At 35.6% G+C, this 23,478-nt stretch overlaps 1 protein-coding gene across 1 annotated transcript; it reads right to left on the reverse strand.

Moving 5' to 3' along the window:
- Positions 1–328: 328 nt before the first annotated feature.
- Positions 329–11,056, reverse strand: LOC148939081 (fibroblast growth factor receptor homolog 1-like). The gene is made up of 5 exons (XM_089107368.1): positions 11,013–11,056; positions 8,085–8,193; positions 6,840–7,056; positions 3,730–3,907; positions 329–506 (listed from the first exon to the last, which is right to left on the reverse strand). The coding sequence occupies exons 1-5, from the start codon at positions 11,054–11,056 to the stop codon at positions 329–331; spliced, it is 726 nt and encodes a 241-aa protein (XP_088963494.1).
- Between the last annotated feature and the right edge of the window lie 12,422 nt (positions 11,057–23,478).

Here is a 23,478-nt window from a genome sequence, read left to right on the forward strand (position 1 = left end):
ATAGTTGACTCAAGGTATCAGGCTCCCCCCTTCTCTAACTGGAAAAAAAACATTCTAATTTCTTTCCTGCATACTTAGGATGTCTAAATTTATGATTAAACAGTATCCAAAGTAAAACTAGCTGTAAGTACTATTATAAATAAAGGCGAGTATGAGTCAAACGTCTGTAATAAATATGTGTTTGTGCATCATGAAACGAGAAATTAGCACTTCTTCAAATATTATTTAGCTTTATTTAATACTGGGGTAACTAATTTAGTTTGTATGACATAGGCATGATTAGTAAAGAGTCATTATTCCTTAGTTTGCTAATTGGTTCTCAGCTTCTTTAATTGAATGTGCATACCTTTTCTAAAGAGAGGTATTCCATGCCGCATGCCACTTGATTTGCAAAAGAAACTAAGTCCCGTGCTGACAAAGGCTTATATTTATTGGCTAGGTAGGAATCGACGCCCCCACCCATGACAAATGGCTGTCCGATGGCGTGCTCATATCCTGAAGCTGGTCTGTAAAAATAAAATAAATATATAAACAGTGGTATCTTTTTTTTCGGGGGAGAGAGGGGTTACAAAAGCCTCCTTAGAATTTGAAAAATACATTTTTACACATACACCCCTTAATTTCCATAAATTGACGCCGTAATACATAAATAGAGAATATTGACAGGAATAACAACATAAGAACCAAGACTGCATCCAGGATTTTTCCGGGGAGGTGGGAGGGTACAAAACTTTAAAAATGCATTAAAATTGTGTTACGTTTTTATGAGTAGGATAAAATTTCGAAGGGTGTGTGTTCAATCCCCGTACCCCACCCCCACCCCCGGTTACGGCCTTGATAAGAACAAACATATTTTCAGAATAGAACGTTTCTCAATAAATCTATTAAAAACTACAAAGTACCTGATTCACCTGAAGTTTAACGAGTTTAGAATTTAATGAAAATTAGTTAGAACTTTTTTGCAGCAAGCACAGGATGTGAAATGAAAATTTTAGTAGATGTATGTAAAAACTGATTTTCAAGGAAAATCCGCTTTACATGGTATGTACACAGTAGCGACGAAATAAGATTCCCTTGGGACAGATTTTATTCAGATAGGTGACAGTCAGAAATACTTTCTGTGTCTCAATTTGCTGCTCCAACTTAAAGCTGAATGTCCGCCATTACAATGAACCACTGATCAAAATGTGGCATTACCTCATTTTTAAGGTATGTTCCATATTATCATGTAATTCTTATAACTGATATAACTGGAATTTTTTATTAATTTTGAACATCCACCCCCCCCCCCTCGCAAAAACATCAACCAAAAGATCATGTGCGTGCAATCTATTTAATCGACGATGTGTTATGGTCGGCAGTTGATTCTCACGTCATTTAGCTCAATGTGTTCAAAAACGAAAATAAGACGTGGCTTGGGTTAATGACTTCTTTCTTATCCTCATTTTGGAATGGTATGAGAAAAACGAGGCCTATCAAGATTATTTTTGCCCCTACCCCCACTATATTTTGAAAAACAAACTTTGTCCCATTCCCCATAACTTCCAAGAATTCAGCCCAGTGGACCCATCGCTGTTATGGTAGTCTATCAGCACAATCACGGCTTGGCGTATGCTGATAAACAGTTCATCCTGATTTCAATATAACCATTCAATATAACCAGTGGGAAAATACGATTGTATTTTAGAGCATCTTCGCAAAAGCAGTTGCTTTTCGGTCCCTATCCACAGTTTCGTGAATCGAAGTCGACTTATAAAAAAAGAACAAAGATAGTCCTACCAATAGTGCAGTCAGGTTTATTAAAGGTTTGTGTGCTAAGTTTCGAAATAAAAAGAATCATGAGACGTACAAGAGGCAGTGTTTCCACTTATCTTGTCAAACAATCTGTAAAATCTTGACAATTTTCGAGAGAAAATCGGGAGACAGCTCTCAGGATTCGGGAGAAAATCGGGAGATGGATCTCAGTATTTAGTAGAATTTTCATTTTTTGGTATTTTGTATTGAGTTTTTGGAGGTGTTCGAGCGATGCAGATTTACTGGAGCCAGCTGCAATTCCGGAAAGAAAATTCATCGATCAACGATGTCAAACATGACAAAAGGAAGCAGCTAGAAGCTTGAAATGTATTTAATTTTGAAACTAAGTGCAGTTATATTAAAACTTAGTTCAGACTCTAAAGCTGTTTAATTAAGACATTTTTCTTCATCGACCCCTACTTTTTTTTCGCCCTTTCAGATTCCACACGACAGTCCACTAAGTTCAGGACTGGGACAGAAAATCTGGATGAATTACAGACACTAGGCCTTTGACCATTCAGTCTGAGTTGAGTGGATAATCTTTTTTACCACCATCCCCAGAGGTATTCACAAATGATAAAGAGAAAACGCAAAGTCGTAGTTCATTAGTATCAATATAACTGAAAAAAAATTAAAAAAAATAGTATAACTTTCAGATACATATACCGAATTACATTCATAATCTGTGTCTATCGCATGGCTTTTTATGTGAGCAGCCTCCTCTGATCATGCAGTAACTCAGCTGTGCTGGCATACGCTACTACTCCTTTTAGCCTCTTTTTGAGGGGCTGGTCAACCGTCAGTGTGTCTGCTGTAACTCCGTCTCGTTTCATTTCAAGTTTCGTCTGAGTTGTGGAAGCCAAGGTGACTGTTACCAAATGATTCCTTCTGTCTGTCTTTACTTCTTGAGTAAGCTGAACAGTCTTTCTGAAGCTACGTTCGAAAACAGCAAGGAACAAGTATTGTACAAACTTTGCTAAGTTTGGTTTCCAAGGTGGTCTCTCGCACTCAAAGCCGATTTCCAGTAATCCACGGCTGTCAGAGTCACTGTTTTAATCATTGGCACTATCGAAATGTTCCCGCCATTCTTTGTCAATGGCACTTTTCGACCACTAATTGTACTCGTGTTCATCCTTTCTTCGCGGTTTTATGTTTTATAATACAATGACAGGCCCTGGCGGACTATATTCGTCACTTTCTGCTTACCCAATCTTACTTTATCAGTAACATTTTTATGCGGCATATTTTTCAGGAATGGGACTATTTTGTCAACCAGCAAAAATGGTAAATTGTTTTCAAAATGCTGCAATTTTCATCTCTGTTTCTTGTATTGGATTATTTGAGGCAAACTTCTTCAGTTCTACCGAGCAGCTGCAGACAAAGTCTAATTTTTGTCATATTTATTTAAATTTGTAGTAACTTTGGATCATTTTGAACCTACTGAACCAGCTGGAACCCCATAGTGCTAGTTCTCATCTTCTTGGTGCAAGCCAACACCTGTTGTTAGTTTATGAATTGAAAATAATTAGTTAATTACAAACCTTGAAGGTGCTTAAAAGATCAAAAACAGAAAATCAATGCAACCACAGTGGAATGGATAATGGGCAATGTTCATACCTATGCCAACAAATTTAAATCGCGGTGCCTCAATTGCCTGGGACGTTAGGAAAAATCCTTAAAAGACCACAGGCAACGGCCAGGTAAAAAAAAAAGAATGACCACAAAGTGGAATGTTCCAGTGATTAAGTTTTCTGGAGATTTTTGGTAGATTCGGTATCTTCTATTTTTGTCGGGAGATTGATTAGAAATTCGGTAGATCTCCCGAAAAATCCGGAGAAGTGGAAACACTGACAAGAGGTCCTAGACTAAGCCATTTATTACAGACAGACATACTTTGACTTATATTACCCGTTTACATAGGAAAGTTTTACAAACCTATGTTTTCTTAGAAAGTCCCTTAAATTTCCATGTTCTGCGAATTCGATGATAACATATAGCGGACCATGCTGAGTACAAGCGCCGATCAGATTAATTATGTTTATGTGGCGACCAATCATTTTAAGCAGCTCCATTTCTTGAACTAAGTCAAGAAGCTCTGCATCCGTATGGCCCTCTGTAAGAAATTTTTTTTTCCTAAATGATATAAAACATGTCATATAACAAAACCACAATTTATTATCAAATACTATATATAGCTCTGGCTCAGCAGTCTTGCACAGAAGCCTGGACCACAGCATAAGTAAATATACGAACAGTAGCGAAAAGTTTCTTCAAAAATGACACACATCATAGCACGCTGACTGGAAAGTCCCCAGTACGTCAGAGCAGTAATTTTAGTTGCTACTTGGTTTTCCATCGGATAAAAGCGCTAAAGATTCGTCATTGCACGTGCGCGAAGATGCGGAGTCAAGAAGACAGGTCTAGATTGATGTGTAATAATGGAGAGTATAGGACTTTTCTCTACTGTTCGTATATATATTTATACTGTGGCCTGGACATATCACAATTCGCTTGCACTGATGATATTACATTTTGCACAAACATGCGCGGTAAAAACAGAACAAGATCATCTTTTTTCTCTAAACTCAATTGGTGTGAAACAAGCATAGTGCTGAACTTAAACGTTAAAGAACAAAATGCAAAAATAGTGTCTTTTATATCAGTCGCGGCCTTATTTATTATTTTGCTCTTGAGATGGAGACACAAGTTTTCCAAAACAGCAAATAAAAAGCCATGGTGTAAAATATCTTGTAGAAAAGCTTTTTTACAATTGTGTGCTTTTGTGGCTCTTCTTTTTTTTTATTTCTTTTGTGCTGTTCTAATGCGGTTAATGATTTTATTTTTTTCTGCATACATTCTATTGGTGGATTTTTTGTTCAGACATCAAGTGATTTGATTGTAGATATACTGATGTTACAAGTAAGTTTTTCTTTCTTTCTTTGGGGGGGGGGGGCAACACCAAATGCAAAAATAAAGCAACAAACACGTTATGTACAAAATTATCCTAAGCTGGGGAACCTTTTCAACCACCACATGCCAAAGCTAGCTTACTCTTATTTTGCTCAAGTCCGTTTCATATGACAACCAACTGTTATAGGCCAATGGTTATCCAGAATATTAAATAAACTAAATAATACTTCATTTATAGGTAACTGGCTAAGTCAAATTCGAATGCGTTATTCCGCAAATATTTTAAATAGGTTTTATGGGTTACAAAAGCAAATGCTTAACGCTCTGCCGCATAAACACGATATAATAAATACCATTAATACGCCTATACTTTTTAATTTTGATATTACCCATTTTCAGTTCTAGGTGCCAGAAAGATATTTCTGACATACCGCGTTTGGCAAAATGACTAATCGTCCCTTACACAAGCATTAGAGCAATGTCGTAAAAGTAGCCTATGTATACTGCAACTTTTGAATATTCTAAGAATTTGTGGCGAAAAATTTTCTCTCCCAGTTTAAAGCGGTCAATGATTTTAAAAACGGCCTATAGTAAAGCTGGACACTCACTAATTAATGAATCTGATTTAACAGACTAGTGAGAGGGGCTCATTTTCTGTATATTTGTTCTTTACGGTAATGCCCATAGTAAATTAGTCTGGAAATGACAAAATGTGCAAGGATTATTTCCAAGCAATTTATTTTAACCTGAAAAAGCTATTTCAACCTCCAAAGTATGGTATTAAATTTACATTTACTACCAAACAATTTTTTATTCTCAAATTTAACCAATGAAATAACCCAGAGTACATATTCAATAAATAATCAATGTGACTTATAATACAATAAAACTTTAATTACGGTTCTTTTCAAAATAAGTAATTCCAACTAGATGGTGATATATCATTCAGTATAGTTTAAAGTAAAAAGTAAGGAACATAAATATATATCATTCTCCTGTAGACCCGTTTTTTTTTGGTACATTAAACATTATATTAGTAACAAAATTAAACAACGCCAGGACTGTAACGAATAAATTTTGCAAGATTTCTTTTTTATTCAAAGCTACTAGAATTCATTTGAGCTAGAAAGGGCAAAGAAATAGAAAAGGAGAACTTCACGAGCTTAGAAAGCAGTAGTTTCTGGTAATTGAAGCTTTCAGTAGCGGATGTACGCCCTAATTAGGGCTAGAGAAGGTCTTCTCAAGGGTCCAATATCATCCCCTTTCTTTCAAAACAGTAAATTTGTATAATTTTGAAGAATAGAAACAGATCAAATTCAAACTATATTTAATAAGTAATTATAGATAACTATTCATTTATTTGAAGTCATGTTGGCCGGTGCTATTGTTGATAAATATTTAATTATTTGGTATTTTATTGATTTGAGGTGTGGGCTGTGGGTTCAGTATGGTGTCTCATTTTCTTCCCAGTATATCTAGTGTATTATTATTTCTTTTCATCATTTGTTATTATTATTATTATTTCTTTTATTTTTTTTAGGGTGCCTGTTTTTGAGTATAACTCACTATGTAGGCACACTATGTAAATGTTTTCTTTTCCATCGACTCATATTGTAAAAGTGTTATTTTGTCTTGTAGTGATTTAATGAGAAATTAAATGAACTTGAACTTGATCTAAACCACAAACAGAGTTGTTTTTATAAAATGTTTAATCTCTTACCACTCTGTTTGTAAAGCTTGGAAAACTCTATAAAATAGGTCATTATAATGGAAACACACTGAAATTTTGCATTGAATCCAGGTCTAATCGTAGAAACCACCTTACCAAGACCTACAGTCTAACAGATTTACACTCTAGGTCTAATTTACAGGAAGACAGGCAATATACCTATCTTCGCAAGAATACTTTCCATGTTAATGAGAAGCTCCTCTTCCCTATTTTTACCATAGACACTTAAAAACGTCGACTTTAAAACAGAAGAATTGTTTCCCTGTAGATATGACTAGAATACATACAGGAAATTATCCAAGACAATCGGTGTTTTTATCACAATTTAACCTTACTACCATCATTCACCTTTCAGCTACCCATTCACCTTTAATACTCCACTTTTAACCCCTCACCACTCACTCACCTTTTAACATTTTTACTGCAACTGTTGACTCCGTGCCAGGCTGTGGAACACCTTCTGCAACAGCTTGAACCACGTGGCCAAATGCTCCTTCACCTAGTGTTTTTCCAAGGAAAAGCCTGTTCCGGGGAATTTCCCATTTGGCGTCCCGTGGTAATTCATATTCTGAGGCACTGAACTCATCTGCCACTTTTCTCTCGATTTTTATGACAGGCATTGGCTGAACAAAAATATCATGATTATCTTCAGTATACTAGCCATACAAAAATCTAAAGCAAAGAGTATGGGTAACTAATAATAACAATAATTATTTGTATTGGAAAACCCCAGGGCCATATACAAAAGTCATGATTACACATCTAAACGTTTGTGTCTCACCTCCATCGCCTTCGACATAAATTTCCCCACCATAGCAATCGTTTGTGGATGCGTTGATGTAAGAATGCCAAGAAGTAGCTCATTAAAAAGAAGTAGTAGCTCCAGCCAATTTACCCTAATTTGAGATAGCTCGCAGCAGCTCTGAAGAAAATGGCCCAATACATCCTCCTCCGCATCGCAGGGAAGGCAATTATTTCTTTGCTTCGGTAATTCCCTTAATCTTTAAAAAGTTGTTTCCCCGCTGGCAGAGAGTTTGCTCTCAATTGGATCCATAACCTTAGAAAGCTAACCGGAATATTCAACTTAAAATGAACTGCCATTCCATATCTGTATTCAACTTGTCTATATAATACTAAACTCTTGAATCGACCTAGTTCACGCCACCATTTTGGATTTCTTGCTCTTCTAGTCTTACTCTATTCAGTCCCAACAGACCATTTATATCATCTCTTGGAGCCATACCATCATTCCACAAATACGAAAAGTCTGTCCCATCCAGCAGCTTTTTAATACGGAATGGCCAAAGCAGGTGTTTCCTTATACTTAATAATTCCTCGTAAGAGTGGAATAAGAGTGAAAACTGGCGGTAGTGTCGGCAAAAAATAATCAATGCTATCTAGCTTTTGGCGTCTCGACATTTTTTCAGGCTTTATAATCGTTTTTTCTGTCAGGAACTGAATTATTCTTATTTTTACACTGAAAAAATATAGAGAAATACCAAACACTAGATGGGGTGGATGGGCAACACTAGCGCGAGTTTCCACTCTTGAAAGCTACCCCTACTCTTTGATCCAAATCCTAAAACTAAATAAAACAAACACTTGTAAATAAGAAACGTCATATTTCTCAGATGATTCTGAAGTATCATACCAAGGATTCACAAGAGCCAGTTCTTTCGTAGTCTATAGTGATTTTTTTCGTAACTGGAGCAATACACATCTTTCCTCGTTCTAGTGATATAATTGTTTCTCTTTTTATTCTGAAAAATAGAAAATAATAAGAACAGTGGTTAAGTAAAGCTATCATAAAGGCAGCATCCAGGGGGTTAAGGGGTTTAAATCCCCCTCTTCCCCCCAAATGTTTGTCCGGCTCATAAAAACTTAACAAAAATGAATATAAACAAATCTTTAATGTGTTTTTTTTTAGTTTTTGTGTGTGAAAAACACACCCCGAAAAAATACTTTTGTAACCCTCCCCCCCCCCCAAAAAAAAAATATCTGGATATGACCCTGGCTATCATATAATTTAGGCCTATCTCAATTCCACCAAACGATAAACTTTTCTTCAGAATAGAAGAGATTTTGAATTGATTTACTTGTTTGAGGCTGTTCCATGCCACACATGAAACAAAACACACCCCGAAAAAAATACTTTTGTAACGCCCCCCCAAAGAAAATTTCTGGATATGACCCTGGCTCTCATATAATTTAGGCCTAGCTCAATTCCACCAAACGATAAACTTTTCTTCAGAATAGAAGAGATTTTGAATTGATTTACTTGTTTGAGGCTGTTCCATGCCACACAGGTGTATTAATTTATATCATTATCTTAATTAATTCAAAGTACTATCCCCCATTTCCTAAAAAGTCAACCCGCCTGAGACCCAACGGGTACCTGATTTAGTAGGAAAAAAGAGATACCAGGAGTAACTTCAAAATCTTTAAATAAAATCCTAAGTTATGAGCAACCTCAATTTTACATGCGATAAATCTTGATCAGCACCCCTCCCCCACGTCTGCCAAAAAATGCCCGGGCCAAATTTTAGCAATATTTTCATCTATTAACAAAATTATTTTCTTTTTATTATTAAAATCAGTTTAATTCTTATATTTAATTCGTTAATTATCATTATTTTTTAGTTGTCAATTTATTTTTATTTTATTAATTGATAATTTATTTCTTATTTTTCAGTTATTAACTTCGCCCTCTATTTTATTTAAATAGAAATAAAACTTCAAAATTACAAAATAACTATAGCCGTTAGTTTAGATCATTAATTTCAAATTTTGGGCCCCTTAAATTTCTGTACCCTGGACAATTGCCTATTTTGCCCCCTAAAACCTCCTCCGTTTAAAAAAGAAAAGAAAATACGGTGCAATATTTTGAATATTCTAGATTTTTTACGCAGTAAAGAAATGTACAAGAAGAAATAACGAGGAGCTGAAATACTAGGCAGCCATCGCATGATACAGCCAAAAGGAGACTCGGTTTTTACACAGCCCTTTGTATCCCCCCGTGAAGCCGAGTTGAATTCACCAAAAAAAAAAAAAAAAAAAGGCGGCACACATTTCACAACCCTGTATATCCACATCGCCTCTACTCAATTTCGCGGTATATTTCTGGTTAAAGCTTCCATGCTTGTTGGGAAAATGTTATTAAGTGAAGTTTTTAAACTATTTTCAAGACATTCATTCGCAAAAAGAAATTTATAGTTTCATTGAGAGTACCCTACGGCCCCGTGGGGTGCTTTAATGATGGGTACATAGTGAAAAGAATAACAGTACAAAATACTATGAGATAATTGAAAGATCCTTGATGCTATTTGTTAGCTGCTGTTTTCATTTATAATGTTCATAGTTTATTCCAATTACTAGAACGTCTATTCTAGGTACCAGCACTTTAAATCAACAAACCATTAGGTTACAAACAATGACTGCAAAGCTGCAATTCCAACCATTTTATTGATAACACATTGAACTTTACTAAATTTTAATAAATTACTCAAAATATAGTGAGTTTAAATATTGCAAGAACAGTTCATCATACAAACACAAGCGATGTGTTTGTATTACCCGGATACTGCATAAAAATTGTCGGTATTTTATGGAAAACCAACATGGCTTTTAAATCTTTTGTTTTCAAAATAGGTAAAGAACAAGTTTTTTTTGCATTGTAACGAGGAAAATTTTAGATTTTTCTAGGGTGGGATGGGGAGCAATAGATTTTCTAGGAAGGGCCTTAGCCTCACTTATTACTACATCAAAAACTGTTATTAAGCATTCTACTATTACTACAAGCAGGTCATCGCAGTACCAAGCCACCTGGTGCTAGAACAGCTATGCACACTCCTTCTCTCCAATCTGTTAATAAGCATCACTCTTTAAGGACACCCTAGATGGTCAATCATTTGATCAAAAGCTTCCGCTAATCAATTGATTAAAGCATAATTGACCATTTAGGAACCTGTTTGACGCTTGAATCAAGCGTTGACGAATATTGATAGAAAGTTTGAATGACTCAATCGGTTCCTAGACGGTCAATCGTCCCTTAATCAACTGTTTGACGGAAGCTTTTGATCAAAGTGATTGACCGTCTAGGGTGTCCTTTACTTACTCCCATGAAACTCCAATTTTTTTTCAATCTTTTCTTATGACCTCTCCAAAACCCATTCGGGGACAAGCTACTTTTTGTGTGGTCTCTTGTGAATCGTCACAAAACACTTTTTGTTTTAGCAATGTATCATCCTTCATTTGTAGAATCTTAACTTTTTTCATTTACAGAGAAAAAATATGGGACCGGACCATTGTTTTCCTCAAGCTTGTTGTTTGATATATTTGAACAGAACATAAAAATTTGGAAAATTATAAATGTAAAAATGGGTGTTAAAAAATTATATTTATATTTTTTATAATATCTTTATTATATTTACTTATATTTTATTTTATATTTACTTTGATCATACAAAAACCCTATTTTGAAAATGTGGAAACGAACCATATTTTTCGTGCGGCTTGTTGTTCGATGTTATTCCAACGAGTACCTAAAACTCTCCTTAAACAATTCCCCTACAAGACCAACATGTCTTCCTCAACCTTTCTAAGCGCCCAAAGTTCCAGAGCCATACTTGACCACTATCATCACCGTGGCTTTAAATATTATAACGTTAGTTTGAAAACTTATCTTCCGATTCTTCCAAACTTGTTTCAACTGACAGAAAATAACCCATGGCTAGGCTATTCTGCTTTTAACATCTTCACCGCATCCACTATCTTTACTAATAATGCTACCCAGGTAGGTGAAGTTACTAATTCATGGATTTTCTGGCAACCTAAAATCCCCTCTTCATCCTAATTTATGACTAGTCCAAGCAACTTAGTCTTCTTAAAAAAAAAATCAGATCAATTTTCACATCCTCGTTTGACAAAATCTAAAAAAATTCATTCCTTTCGCTAACATTTTCATCTAGGAAACTTGCAACTTGCATCATCAGTATAATCTAGTTTTGGGAGACTTTTGCCTTTCCATTCGATACTATGTTCTCATATAGCCTTTGCTGTGTTCTTTAGGACAAGTCCATCGAGAAAATCCATATAAACGGGTATAGAACACAGCCCGACTAAACTCCTGATTCCACACTAATTATACTACTAACTTCACTTCCTTTCCTTAACCGCACTAATAGTATTTTCGTATATAGCACTAATTACTTTAAATATACTTGGAGAAAAATGAATTATTGGGTTAAAGGAACAAGAAAGAGTGGGTGCTCAAATTGAGCAAGAAAGAGAAACTTAATATATTTTACACTTACTTCCGTGGCAGCTCCAACACAAGTTTGCAATTATTGTTACTTAAATTTTAACTAAATCAGCGATGTCCTATCCAAAAAAGCGATACCATATACAACAATAGATAATAACAACAACACCCGAGTCTCCTTGACTTTTCTCTTAACCGGATTCGAACAAGAAGAAGTCTTGATTTTATAGTTTCCATATTTGAACTAAAGGACAACATTTGAAGACCTTGTGAATATCTAAGAAATCTGAGTAGTTCTTGTTCTTGCTGATCCCTGAGAGCCAAAAGGTTTAATACTACTCTTACCTCCTTTTAATCAAACACACGAAGCAACCGAAGACTGTAAATGAAACGAATATCGCCAACACGGCGATAGCAATTATAGAACTGATGACCATACTGCTGTGGCCTTGTACAACTGGTCCCACTTTAGAACATTCTAAAATATAAATTTAAATTTAACCTTTTATGAGAGTATTGTGAAATTTCAATCTTCGCGTTAACTACTAAAAAGTTCTCATTTAGTACAAAGTAAAAAACTAAAACTTAAAAAAGGACTCTCCGGCATTACCACCTGTTTTTATAAATGGCGAAAGAGATAGTCTAAATCCTGTCCCTTCTTTTGCAGGGACTAGGTTAGAGATCTTCCTCAAAGTGTCCTCATGGGAATAGATCTCTGGACATTCCTACACTTGCCAATCCCTTTATGCCTGCGATGCTTGACGCGCTTACTCTGACTGAGCGAGCTTCTTCACTCGGACAACATCTGACAAATAACTCCATCATACACCACTGAATAAAAATCCACCTCATCCGCCTCAGCAACAAGATCAAATACATCATTTTCTATACCCTGCATAGTAACTGCTTTTCCTACATTCTTCAGTGGGCTTTCGTGGGCTTTGAAAAAGTGAAAAAACGGTGACTTCTAGTGGTTGTAGAATTTGGCTACAAGGAGGGGCATGGTGAGAAGGATAATTTTTTGCAACATCCTTGGCAACGTTCACAGGCTTTAGGGAAATATATACCTCGTGCGCATCAAGGATCAGCAAATTTTTTGTTCGGGGGAGGCTCATGAATGTTTTACAAAATACTGAAAGTAATCACACAACAATTCTGCTCCAGGAACCAATTTATCAAATCTTCCGCTTAGAACATAAAACTGGTACTTCTTTCTTGGAAAGACATAATAAAGCGGTAAGAAATTTCCGCTTGTAGCCGTTGTTGCAATAATTGTAACTAGAGGACTACTTTCTGTTGAAATTAATTTATCGACAGTTATCCTACCATCTCCAAAAGGCCTTTAAGAGGCCTATAACCTGGGATTTGGTTAGCAAAAGGAAATAGAAATTAACTCACATTCAAAAGTGGATCCGGAGATCCACCATGTTATATTCAGTTATATTAAAGTCTACCACCACAGCAGTAGCTACATCCAGTGTGGACCTCTCTCCCTTATTAATATGATCTTTTTCATTTTTTTGGATATTTTAGATTACTGTAGAAATGTAAGAAAATATTAAAAGAAGGGAATGAAGAAAAGGGCATAAAAAAACAATCTTTAAGTTAAAAGTTTGAGGGGAAACATTGCTCTATAGAGGGATTTAAGTCACATAAATCGAAGGAGAGCACAAATGATATCATTAAGCGTCCTTTTTGATAAATAATTATTAAAAAAAGAAAAACATGGGTTGTCATTTACGTTGAACAAATCTTCATTTTCTTCTTCTTTTTTGTCGAATGTTTCACTAGTTTTGCATTATTTCCTTTCCTTTTTTTGTCTTGTTTTTCATTAAATAGTTTATTCCGTAGCCTGTTTTAGCGCTCTTTTTTTATGGGTTGTTAATTTTATGGTCTATTTCAGTGTCTCAAAAGAACTTTCCGTTAGAGAAATAAAAAATTCAATGGAATATTCAGACTTTTTCAAATCTTTCAAAACTTATGCCATTAAGAACTACCACAATATACAAGTGTCCTCTTTCCCATTAAACAGTTACATCACAGGGTAACTAAGGACTATCTGTGGACGTTAGAAAAAGAGATATGGGTCTATTTTCAGATTAATTTTCTCTTTTTTTGGATTATGGTTCACCTTAAAGGGTTTTTTGAGTATTTTCCTCATTCCTGATTCTTTTAGAAAACTAGTAGTCCACTTACTGTCACCCTCTTATGAGAGAGAAATCCCAAAGCTAGTTTCCTTTAAAGAGTATAGGAGTATCAGAGTAAAACAGTGTTATTAATAGATAAAGTAGATACGTAATGAGCTTACTGAAACACTAATATGTTAAAACACAAAAGACTGCTCACCAATCAGCGCTCAGTTCTAAAACCACATAGAACAAAACTGCGTCGATATCAGCTGCATGGAGTGGAGGGCAGAGAAGCAGAAGGCATGAAAACTGAGCAGCAAATTATATAAAAAGATTTTCTAACAACGAAATACATACAAAAATCAATATGATTCATCAAAAACCAAATGGTTGACGTGGGGTGAATCAGGTTAAAAAATACACACAATATCATTTAAATTCACTATAATAAGAAAGAAAGAAAGATTAAATATATGAAATAGACAAAATAATAATAACAATACTATGAGCAGCAACTAGATACCATGTTTATACTATGGGGCCACACTCGGCAACCAACAAACAATTACAACTTTATTTAAATCGAATTTACTTACTTTTTTAATAGTTTTTCTTTCAATTTTCTTTTAAAACCACTAAAAATTTTCTATCTCCTTCATTTCCTTTCCCAAATTATTCTATAATTTTGTACCCTTCATAATAACAGAAAACATAAAAAAAGCTAAAGGTCGTAATCTAAAATTACTCTTACCTTCAATAACATTAAGATATGCTGCCTTTGAAGAAAAACCCGACGTATTGCCAGCAATGCAAGTATACCACCCGGCATCCTCTAGCGTAGCGTTCCTTATTACGAGCATACCATGACCTGTTTCGCTTGTTTCTTTCTGCAATTTTTTTCAATAATTTACTAACCATACGCAGGCTTATTTACTCTGGGTTAAGACAAATGTTCATACAGGGACAATTTTTGCTTACTAAGGTAATTTTGTTGTCGACTTTCAGGCAGGTCCGTCACGCATGGGGAGGTGGGACAACCCCCCCCCCCCTCCAATGTTTTGGGGACTCGGGTAAAAAAAGAATTGGTAAAATTGTGTCGCTTTGCGCCGTGATTTTTCCGACACCGCTAAAATTTTTTGTTCGGTTCAATACATGTTACCACATAAATTTTGAACTTGATCGGTAAACACAGCAGTTTTACCGAGTCTTTCCGTGATTTTACAGATGGCACCGCAGCTTTGTATTTGGTTAAATAATCAGCATTAAAATAGAGACATGATATGCACCGAAATATAAATCTCGGTTGGTAAATGCAGCGGTTTTACCGACACGTGCAGTGATTTCACGTATTGCATTCGAAACGGACAGTATGCTAATTATATTGACAAAAAACAGTCGGTAAAAATGGCCAGCCAGTCGGTCCAATCTCTTGCTCCCCCCTAACATTTTGGCCAGTAACGACACATCTTTCAGGGACACTTTGTATTATACCAAGCACACTCAAATTAGCTCTCTTAGATGTGCGAAAACCGGTTTTATCTGTCAGTATTTAGAGACAAATAGCTTGCGCTCAGTTGAAAAACTACGATGTAGCTATATTTTAATTCAATATTTAATGTACAGAGTTGGTATTGTGGTTAGACTAGGTTATTTTAGGCACTTAATAAGATGCGTTCTGGATGGCCCTGACTTCACTTTTCGAGTGTGTTTGGTATAATACAGAAGCACCCTTTCAGGAATTTTAGTTTTCTATCAAGCAGCTTATTGGTTTTATACATTTCTTAGGGCAACCAGGCAATTGTTTTCTATACAGGAGCAATAGCCATGTTTTAATTTTCATTTCTCAAGCAATAAAAAATGGAAATAGAAAAGACAATCCATTCGATATTATCATAACGACAATTGAAATTGTTTATTGATGCAACACACGCATATTGCTTTTTGCAGTAATTTTGTTGTGTTAACACAAAATTGGGTTATACAATTCTAAATAAAACTGTTCACTTGATTTTAGTTCCAAGAAGCGGAAAATGATAACTACATCTGATGTCTCCATATCAGGTACTGCCATCGAGGGGAGTTTCTTGGAGTTTGTATGATCTTTTTAAGTACTTTTTTTAGTGAGACCTGAATCGGAACTTGTCACAGACCTAATAATGATTTCATGGTTTAACTAGAAATTTCAAATTGATGATCTAAACTATGAAAAAGAACCTGCTAAAACTATTTGATAACTTCTGCCTGTTGGCTTATTTTCATAGCCATATTTAATATCTGAGCTAAACCTAGATCAATACCGTACACATGGGGGGGGGGGTGTTTAACCCCCACGAAATGTCTTTCTTAAACGTTAAAACGTAACAAAAATGAATATAAACAAATTTCTTAAGCATTTTTTGAGTTTTTTTGTGTGTAAAACCACCCCCGAAAAAAAAAATCTCTGAGTAGCCCCCCCCAAAAAAAAGAATCCTGGGTACGGCCTTGCCAGTTATATGACTCAATATATGGCTCACCGGGGTAGTTGAGCTAACCAGTTACTGATAAAATGATGGTGACACATCAAAATTATATGACGGGGCCAGTACAGAAAAGCCCGACATTTGGCCGGGCCCAAGAATATTGAAATTCTTATGATATATTTGAAAAGGCTCACAACTCGCAGACATCAAAACTAATAGTAGGATTATACCCCCTCCCTCCAACCGTCTAAACAACTTGAGTGTCATTCGCACATTTCTTAATACGATATGTTTTTCTGATGTGTTGTTTTTATTTGTCAAAACATCAAAGACAAAAAACAATTCTTTCGTGCAATAATTTGCAACGTGTTTTTCAATATACATCATCAGATGGATAGGGAGGGAGATTTTGATTCATATGAATTGAAAATATGTTTAATTGCTAGTCTTCTGAAGTTTTGAAACTTTCCTTGCACCCATCCTTCGGGGGAATAATCTTTTTTTCTCTTTTTTCTTGTATGCCGAGGTCCTGTCAATCCGCAAACTTCAGCCAATAGGAAAAAAACTTGGCCCTTTTTGGGCCCCATGTCCATGCCCCCAAATTGAATATTCTTTTACGCATCAGGATTCCCTTGGCCCAGGGTCATACTGTTTTGGGATTCTAACCGTTGAGAAAACATGATTATTGCCCCTTTAAGGCTCTTTGTTGGGCCCCGATGTGAGGGGAACTGATAATTTTTTCCCTGTTTCATTTTTTTCGCTGGGGTCCCAAAAAATCCAAAAGTAAAACTGAGAAAGCGGGGGGGGCTTATTAATCTCCAATCATTTTCATCTCTTAAAACAGTCTTTGAACTTTCAGTTTACAATACAATGAACCCCCTCTCAAATGAACTCCCTCAAATGGCATAACTTATAACCATTGCCCCTGAAGACTGTGGGGGGAGTGTCCTGCTCAAGCATATAATTCCCAAAACTTTCAACTACGTTGAACAAAATGGCAATATCAAAATTTTGATTACATGTGTTTGGGGAAATAGTGGGCGTGGAAGGGGTGTCAGTTGCCTTAGAATCAATTTCGACTATTAAAAAGGGAAATAGCCATTTAAATTTACAATTGAACAAGTCCTTTCTGAACTTTCTACGACAAGACTGTCTATGCAAATCCTTATTTGCCCCCAGGCAAAACTTACAATCCTTGCCCTGGGGGCTGTGGGGGAGAGGGTTGTCATCCTCAAAGACCTAATTTCCAGAACTTAAAACTAAGTTGAATAAAATGGCTAACTCAAAATTTTGATTGGAAGTGTTTGGGGAAAAGGTGGGCGTGAGAGAGGGGTTAGTTGCCCTACAATCACTTTTGACAATTAAAAAGGACACTAGCCCTTTGAATTTCCAATCAAATGAGCCTTTTTTGAAGTTTCTACGACAATAGCTTCTATAAAAACCTTATATGCCCTCATGGCAAAACTTACAACCCTTGCCCTGAAGGCTGTGGGGGAATGTCCTCCTCAAAAACATAAATTCTATCTGGAAATCAACTACACTGAATAAAATGGGTATCTCAAACTTTCGACTATTAAAAAGGGCACAAGCCACTCCAATTTCCAGTTGAATGAGCCCTTTTCGAAGTTTCTCCGACAACTTTTTCGATACGAAGTGCCCTGCTCTAAAGGAAAAAAATAATAATACATTGTGCCAACAACGTTCTTATGTACCCCCTTGGCATAACTTGAAACCCTTGCCCTGAGGACAGTGGGGGGGTGGCCTCTTCAAACCCATATTTTCTATCTGGAAATCTACTACGCTGAATAAAATGGCTATCTAAAAAATTTGATTGGATGTGTTTGGGAGAATGATGGGCGTGGGGGGGACTAGTTGCCCTCCAATCACTTTTGACTATAAAAAGGGCACTAGAACTCTCGTCGATTACCAATGAAATGAGCCCTTTTTGAAATTTCTACGACGACCCCTTCCATATGAAGTGCCTCTGGAAATAAATAATAAATAATAAATAAATAAAAAACATTGGAGCCGTATGGCCTTTACTATAGGCAAGGCTATAGAGTTGCCTCTGATTTGGGCAAAGTCAGAATTCCTTTAGTCCGCTTGCACTGCCTCATTTTCCTTTTATTACGGAAGATTAAATAAAAAAAAGTTTTTTAACTGAAAGTAAAGAACGACGTTAAAAATTAAAACGAACAGAAATTATTCCGTATATTGAAGGGACTGTCCCCTCCTCAACGCCTTGCTCTTTACGCTAATGTTTTTTATTGTTAAAAAAATTTGAGTTGTGAGAAAGTCAAACTTTCGCGTAAAGAGCGAGGCGTTGAGGAGGGGACAGTCCCTTCAATATACGGAATAATTTCTGTTCGTTTTAAGTTTTAACGTCGTTCCTTACTTTCAGTTAAAAAAAAACATATTTTTTTATTAATTTTTGAACGTTTTTGAATTAATGCAGATTTTGATTTTGGCTCACCGTACATGAATAATTAAAAAACAATTTGCATATTAATTTTACTTTTATTTGGTTAAATGGCTTTCTCTAAACTTGTTTGATTTTATTTACGGATGTTTTTATTAGTAATAAATATACGTAACTTACGAATTAACTTACCTAACGAACTTCTATATTCATATATTTTTAATACGTATATTAGGGGGTCCGCCCCCTATTTAATACCTCGCTCTTTAAGCTAAAGTTCAAATTTTGTTCCAATTCTTTAAAAATGACCCCTTAATCACAAAGGCCGTTATTTAGAATAAATATCTCTTATGAAAGTACTGAAAAATCGTTGGCTTAAAGAGCGAGGTATTGACTAGGGGGTAAAACCAATCATATACGTAATATTTCTGTTCGTTTTAAGTTTCGATGTTGCTGCTTACTTTCAGTTGAAAAACTTGTTTTTTTATATTTAATTCCTGATCTTTTTTAAATAATGCTGGCAAGTCCGGCACCCCCTTCATAGCAATTTACCTTCCCCCGTGAAAGCTTCCTTACTGGAAAGATCCTCCAACATAACCCCCGACCCACCCACCCAACCCCCCACTACCAGAAAAAATCCCTCCTTAAAAACTTCTATATACTTCCCAATAACCAGTACTATATGTTAACATTGGGTAAAGTTCATAACTTTCAGCCCTCCCTCTGGAGAATTCGGAGGACTAAGTCATCCTAAAAGACATAGTTATCATATTTTCGACCATGCTGAACAAAATGGCAATCTCAAAACTTTGATGGGTGACTTTGGGAAAAAAATGAGCTAGTAGGGGGCCTAGTTGCCTTCCATTTTTGTTGTCACTGAAAAAGGGCACTAAAACTTTTAATTTCCGTTCCAATGACCCCTCTCACGATATTCTAGGACCATTGGGTCGATACGATTACCCCTGGAAAAAACAAACAAACAAACAAATAAGCACGCATCCGTGATCTTTCTTCTGGCAAAAAATGCATAATTCCACATTTTTGTATATAGGAGCTTGAAACCTATAGGGTAGGGTTCTTTGATACGTTGAATATGATGGTGCGATTTTCATTAAGGTTCTATAGCTTTTAGGGGGTATTTCACCCTTTTTTCGAAAATCAGCCAAATTTTCTCAGGCGCGTAACTTTTGATGGGTAGGATTAGACTTGATGAAACTTATATATTTAAAATCAGCATTAAAATCAGATTCCTTGTAAGTAGGGTGTATCTATTGAATTTGCTTGGCCCAATAGCAGTTCCCATGCTATGATTACCAGACTGGCTATTTGGCAGTGTATAATGTGGTCAAACATGTTTTGAGAGTATGGTCGTAATAATATAGTGTGGTCACACAGGTTTTTTACTGTTATTAATAAGAATTTCATAAGAATATACGTCATGAGTTCACGTGCACATTCTTAAAAAACTGGTATGATATAAAGTAGTCAAACATGTTTTGGGAGCATGCAAAAAAACGATAGAAATAGTTGTTTCCTTCAAAAATCTTTTCCGATGTAACTAAAAGGCATCTATCTTTGTAATTAGAGAAATGCTCTCTTTTGGAAAAACGGGCATCGCAAGCTTGTGTTATCTTAGAGATTAATGCGTAACTCGAGACATCTTGGCAAAGTTTTTAATAGAGGCTGTTTCCAAAAAGATTTAGGATTCATTAACTTTAGTGTTGCCAGTCAAAAGCTATGAGTTTGAGAAAATTGCCTGGCTATCGAAAAATGAAGAAACACCTTCCAAAAGTCGACAGGAATGGTATTGTCTTGAGGGGGGAATTTTCCATTGAAGAGGTGGAGGGTATTTTTACGTGAAAACAACTTCAACCGTGCCCAGCCCCCCGCGATCAGAAATCAAATTATAAAAAACGTTTCTTCCACTGAAAGTATTGGGTAAACATACGACTATAAATAAGGCTATTTTGTCTTTCTGAACTTTCTGTGAGAGGCGGGGTTAAATATTTAGTTTAAATAATTCTATGAGGAATTGAGTTTTGTGGCTGGTGTGGAAAAATGGTACTTGTTAAATATTCGGGTAAACATACGACTAAGAAACGCTTCACTATAAATAAGTCTATAGTGATTTCCGAAAATTCTAGGACGGGGGTAAGTATTTAGTTTAAATTATTCTAGGAGGAATTGAGTTTTGTGGCTGGTGTGGAAAAATGGTACTTGTTAAATATTCGGGTAAACATACGACTAAGAAACGCTTCACTATAAATAAGACTATTGTGTTTTTCTGAACTTTCTAGGGCGGGGGTAACTATTTAGTTTAAATAATTCTAGGAGGAATTGAGTTTTATGTGTGGTATGGAAAAATTGTCCTTGTTAAATAGTCGGGAAAACATACGACTAAGAAACGCTTCACTATAAATAAGTCTATAGTGTTTTTCAGAAATTTCTAGGGCGGGGGTAACTATTTAGTTTAAATAATTCTAGGAGGAATTGAGTTTTATGGCTGGTCTGGAAAAATTGTCCTAGTTAAATATTCGGGTACATATACGACTAAGAAACGCTTCACTATAAATAAGGCTATCGTGTTTTTCAGAACTTTCTAGGGCAGGGGTAACTATTTAGTTTAAATTATTATAGGAGGACTTGAGTTTTCTTGGTGGTATGGAAAACTTGTAATTGTTAAATATTCGGGTACACATACGACTAAGAAACGCTTCACTATAAATAAGGCTATATTTTTTAAGAAATTTCTAGTGCGGGGGTAACTATTTGGTTTAAATAATTCTAGAAGGACTTGAGTTTTGTGTATGGTTTGGAAAATTGGTGCTTGTTAAATATTCGGGTAAACATACGATTAAGAAACGCTTCACTATAAATAAGGCTATTGTGTTTTTCTGAGCTTTCTAGGGCGGGGGTGATTATTTAGTTTAAATAATTCTAGGAGGAATTGAGTTTTATGGATGGTATGGAAAAATGGTACTTGTTCAATATTCGGGTAAACATACGACTAAGAAACGCTTCACTATAAGTAGAGCTATCGTGTTTTTCCGAACTTTCTAGGACGGGGGTAACAATTTAGTTTAAGTAATTCTAGGAGAAATGGAGTGTTATGGATGGTATGGAAAAATGGTACTAGTTAAATATTCGGGTAAACATACGACTAAGAAACGCTTCACTATAAATAAGTCTATCATGTTTTTTCCTAACTTTCTAGGTCGGGGGTAACTATTTTTTTTAAATAATCCTAGGAGGAATTGAGTTTTGTGGATGGTATGGAAAAATTGTACTTGTTAAATATTCGGGTAAACATACGACTAAGAAACGCTTCACTATAAATAAGGCTATCGTGTTTTTTCGAACTTTCTAGGACAGGGGTAAATATTTAGTTTAAAAAATTCCAGGAAGAATTGATTTTTGTGGGTGGTATGGAAAAATGATACGTGTTAAATATTCGGGTAAACATTCGACTATAAATAAGGCTATTGTGTCTTTCCGTACTTTCTTTGAGAGGCGGGGGTAAGTATTTAGTTTAAATAATTCTAGGAGGAATTGAGTTTTGTGGCTGGTGTGGAAAAATGGTACGTGTTAAATATTCGGGTAAACATACGACTAAGAAACGCTTCACTATAAATAAGGCGATAGTGTTTTTCTGAACTTTCTAGGGCGGGGGTAACTATGTAGTTTAAATAATTCTAGGAGGAATTGAGTTTTATGGATGGTATGGAAAAATGGTACTTGTTAAATATTCGGGTAGACATACGACTAAGAAACGCTTCACTATAAATAAGGCTATCGTGTTTTTCCGAACTTTCTAGGGCAGGGGTAAGTATTTAGTTTAAATAATTCTAGGAGGAATTGATTTTTGTGGGTGGTACGGAAAAATGGTACGAGTTAAATATTCGGGTAAACATTAGACTATAAATAAGGCTATTGTGTCTTTCCGAACTTTCTGTTAGCGGCGGGGGTAAGTATTTTGTTTAAATAATTCTAGAATGACTTGAGTTTTGTGGCTGGTGTGGAAATATGGTACTTGTTAAATATTCGGGTAAACATACGACTAAGAAACGCTTCACTATAAGTAAGGCTATGGTGTTTTTCTGAACTTTCTAGGGCGGGGGTAACTATTTAGTTTAAATAATTCTAGGAGGAATTTTGTTTTTTGGATGGTTTGGAAAAAATGGTACTGGTTAAATATCGGGTAAACAGACGACTAAGAAACGCTTCACTATAAATAAGGCTATAGTGATTTTTAGAACTTTCTAGGGCGGGGGTAACTATTTAGTTTAATTCTAGGAGGAATGGAGTTTTTTGGATGGTTTGGAAAAATGGTACGTGTTGACTATTGGGGTAAACATAAGACTAAGAAACGCTTCACTATAAATAATGCTTTTGTGTTTTTCTGAACTTTCTAGGGCGGGGTAACTATTTAGTTTAAATAATTCTAGGACGAATTGAGTTTTATGGATGGTATGGAAAAATGGTACTTGTTAAATATTCGGGCAAACATACGACTAAGAAACGCTTCACTATAAATAAAGCTATCGTGTTCTTCCGAACTTTCTAGGACGGGGGTAACTATTTAGTTTAAATAATTCTAGGAGGAATTGAGTTTTATGGATGGTATGGAAAAATGGTACTTGTTAAATATTCGGGTAAACATACGACTAAGAAACGCTTCATTATAAATAAGGCTATCGTGTTTTTCCGAACTTCCTAGGGCGGGGGTAACTATTTAGTTTAAATAATTCTACGAGGAATTGAGTTTTGTGGCTGGTGTG

This window comes from Artemia sp. Qi Xiang Cuo, unplaced genomic scaffold (assembly GCF_049724085.1).
Source record: "Artemia sp. Qi Xiang Cuo unplaced genomic scaffold, ASM4972408v1 HiC_scaffold_22, whole genome shotgun sequence".
Lineage (NCBI taxonomy): Eukaryota > Metazoa > Arthropoda > Branchiopoda > Anostraca > Artemiidae > Artemia > Artemia sp. Qi Xiang Cuo.

Bases quoted from the DNA above. Each gene is read 5' to 3' on its own strand.
- LOC148939081 (XM_089107368.1), bottom strand. From the start codon at position 11,056: ATGGCTCTGGAACTTTGGGCGCTTAGAAAGGTTGAGGAAGACAT. The intron at 3,908-6,839 runs GTGAGTGAGTGG...AATTTCTTACAG, and splicing joins TGCAGTAAAAATGTTAAAAG to AGGGCCATACGGATGCAGAG. The intron at 507-3,729 runs GTTTGTAAAACT...TTATTTTTACAG, and splicing joins GACTTTCTAAGAAAACATAG to ACCAGCTTCAGGATATGAGC.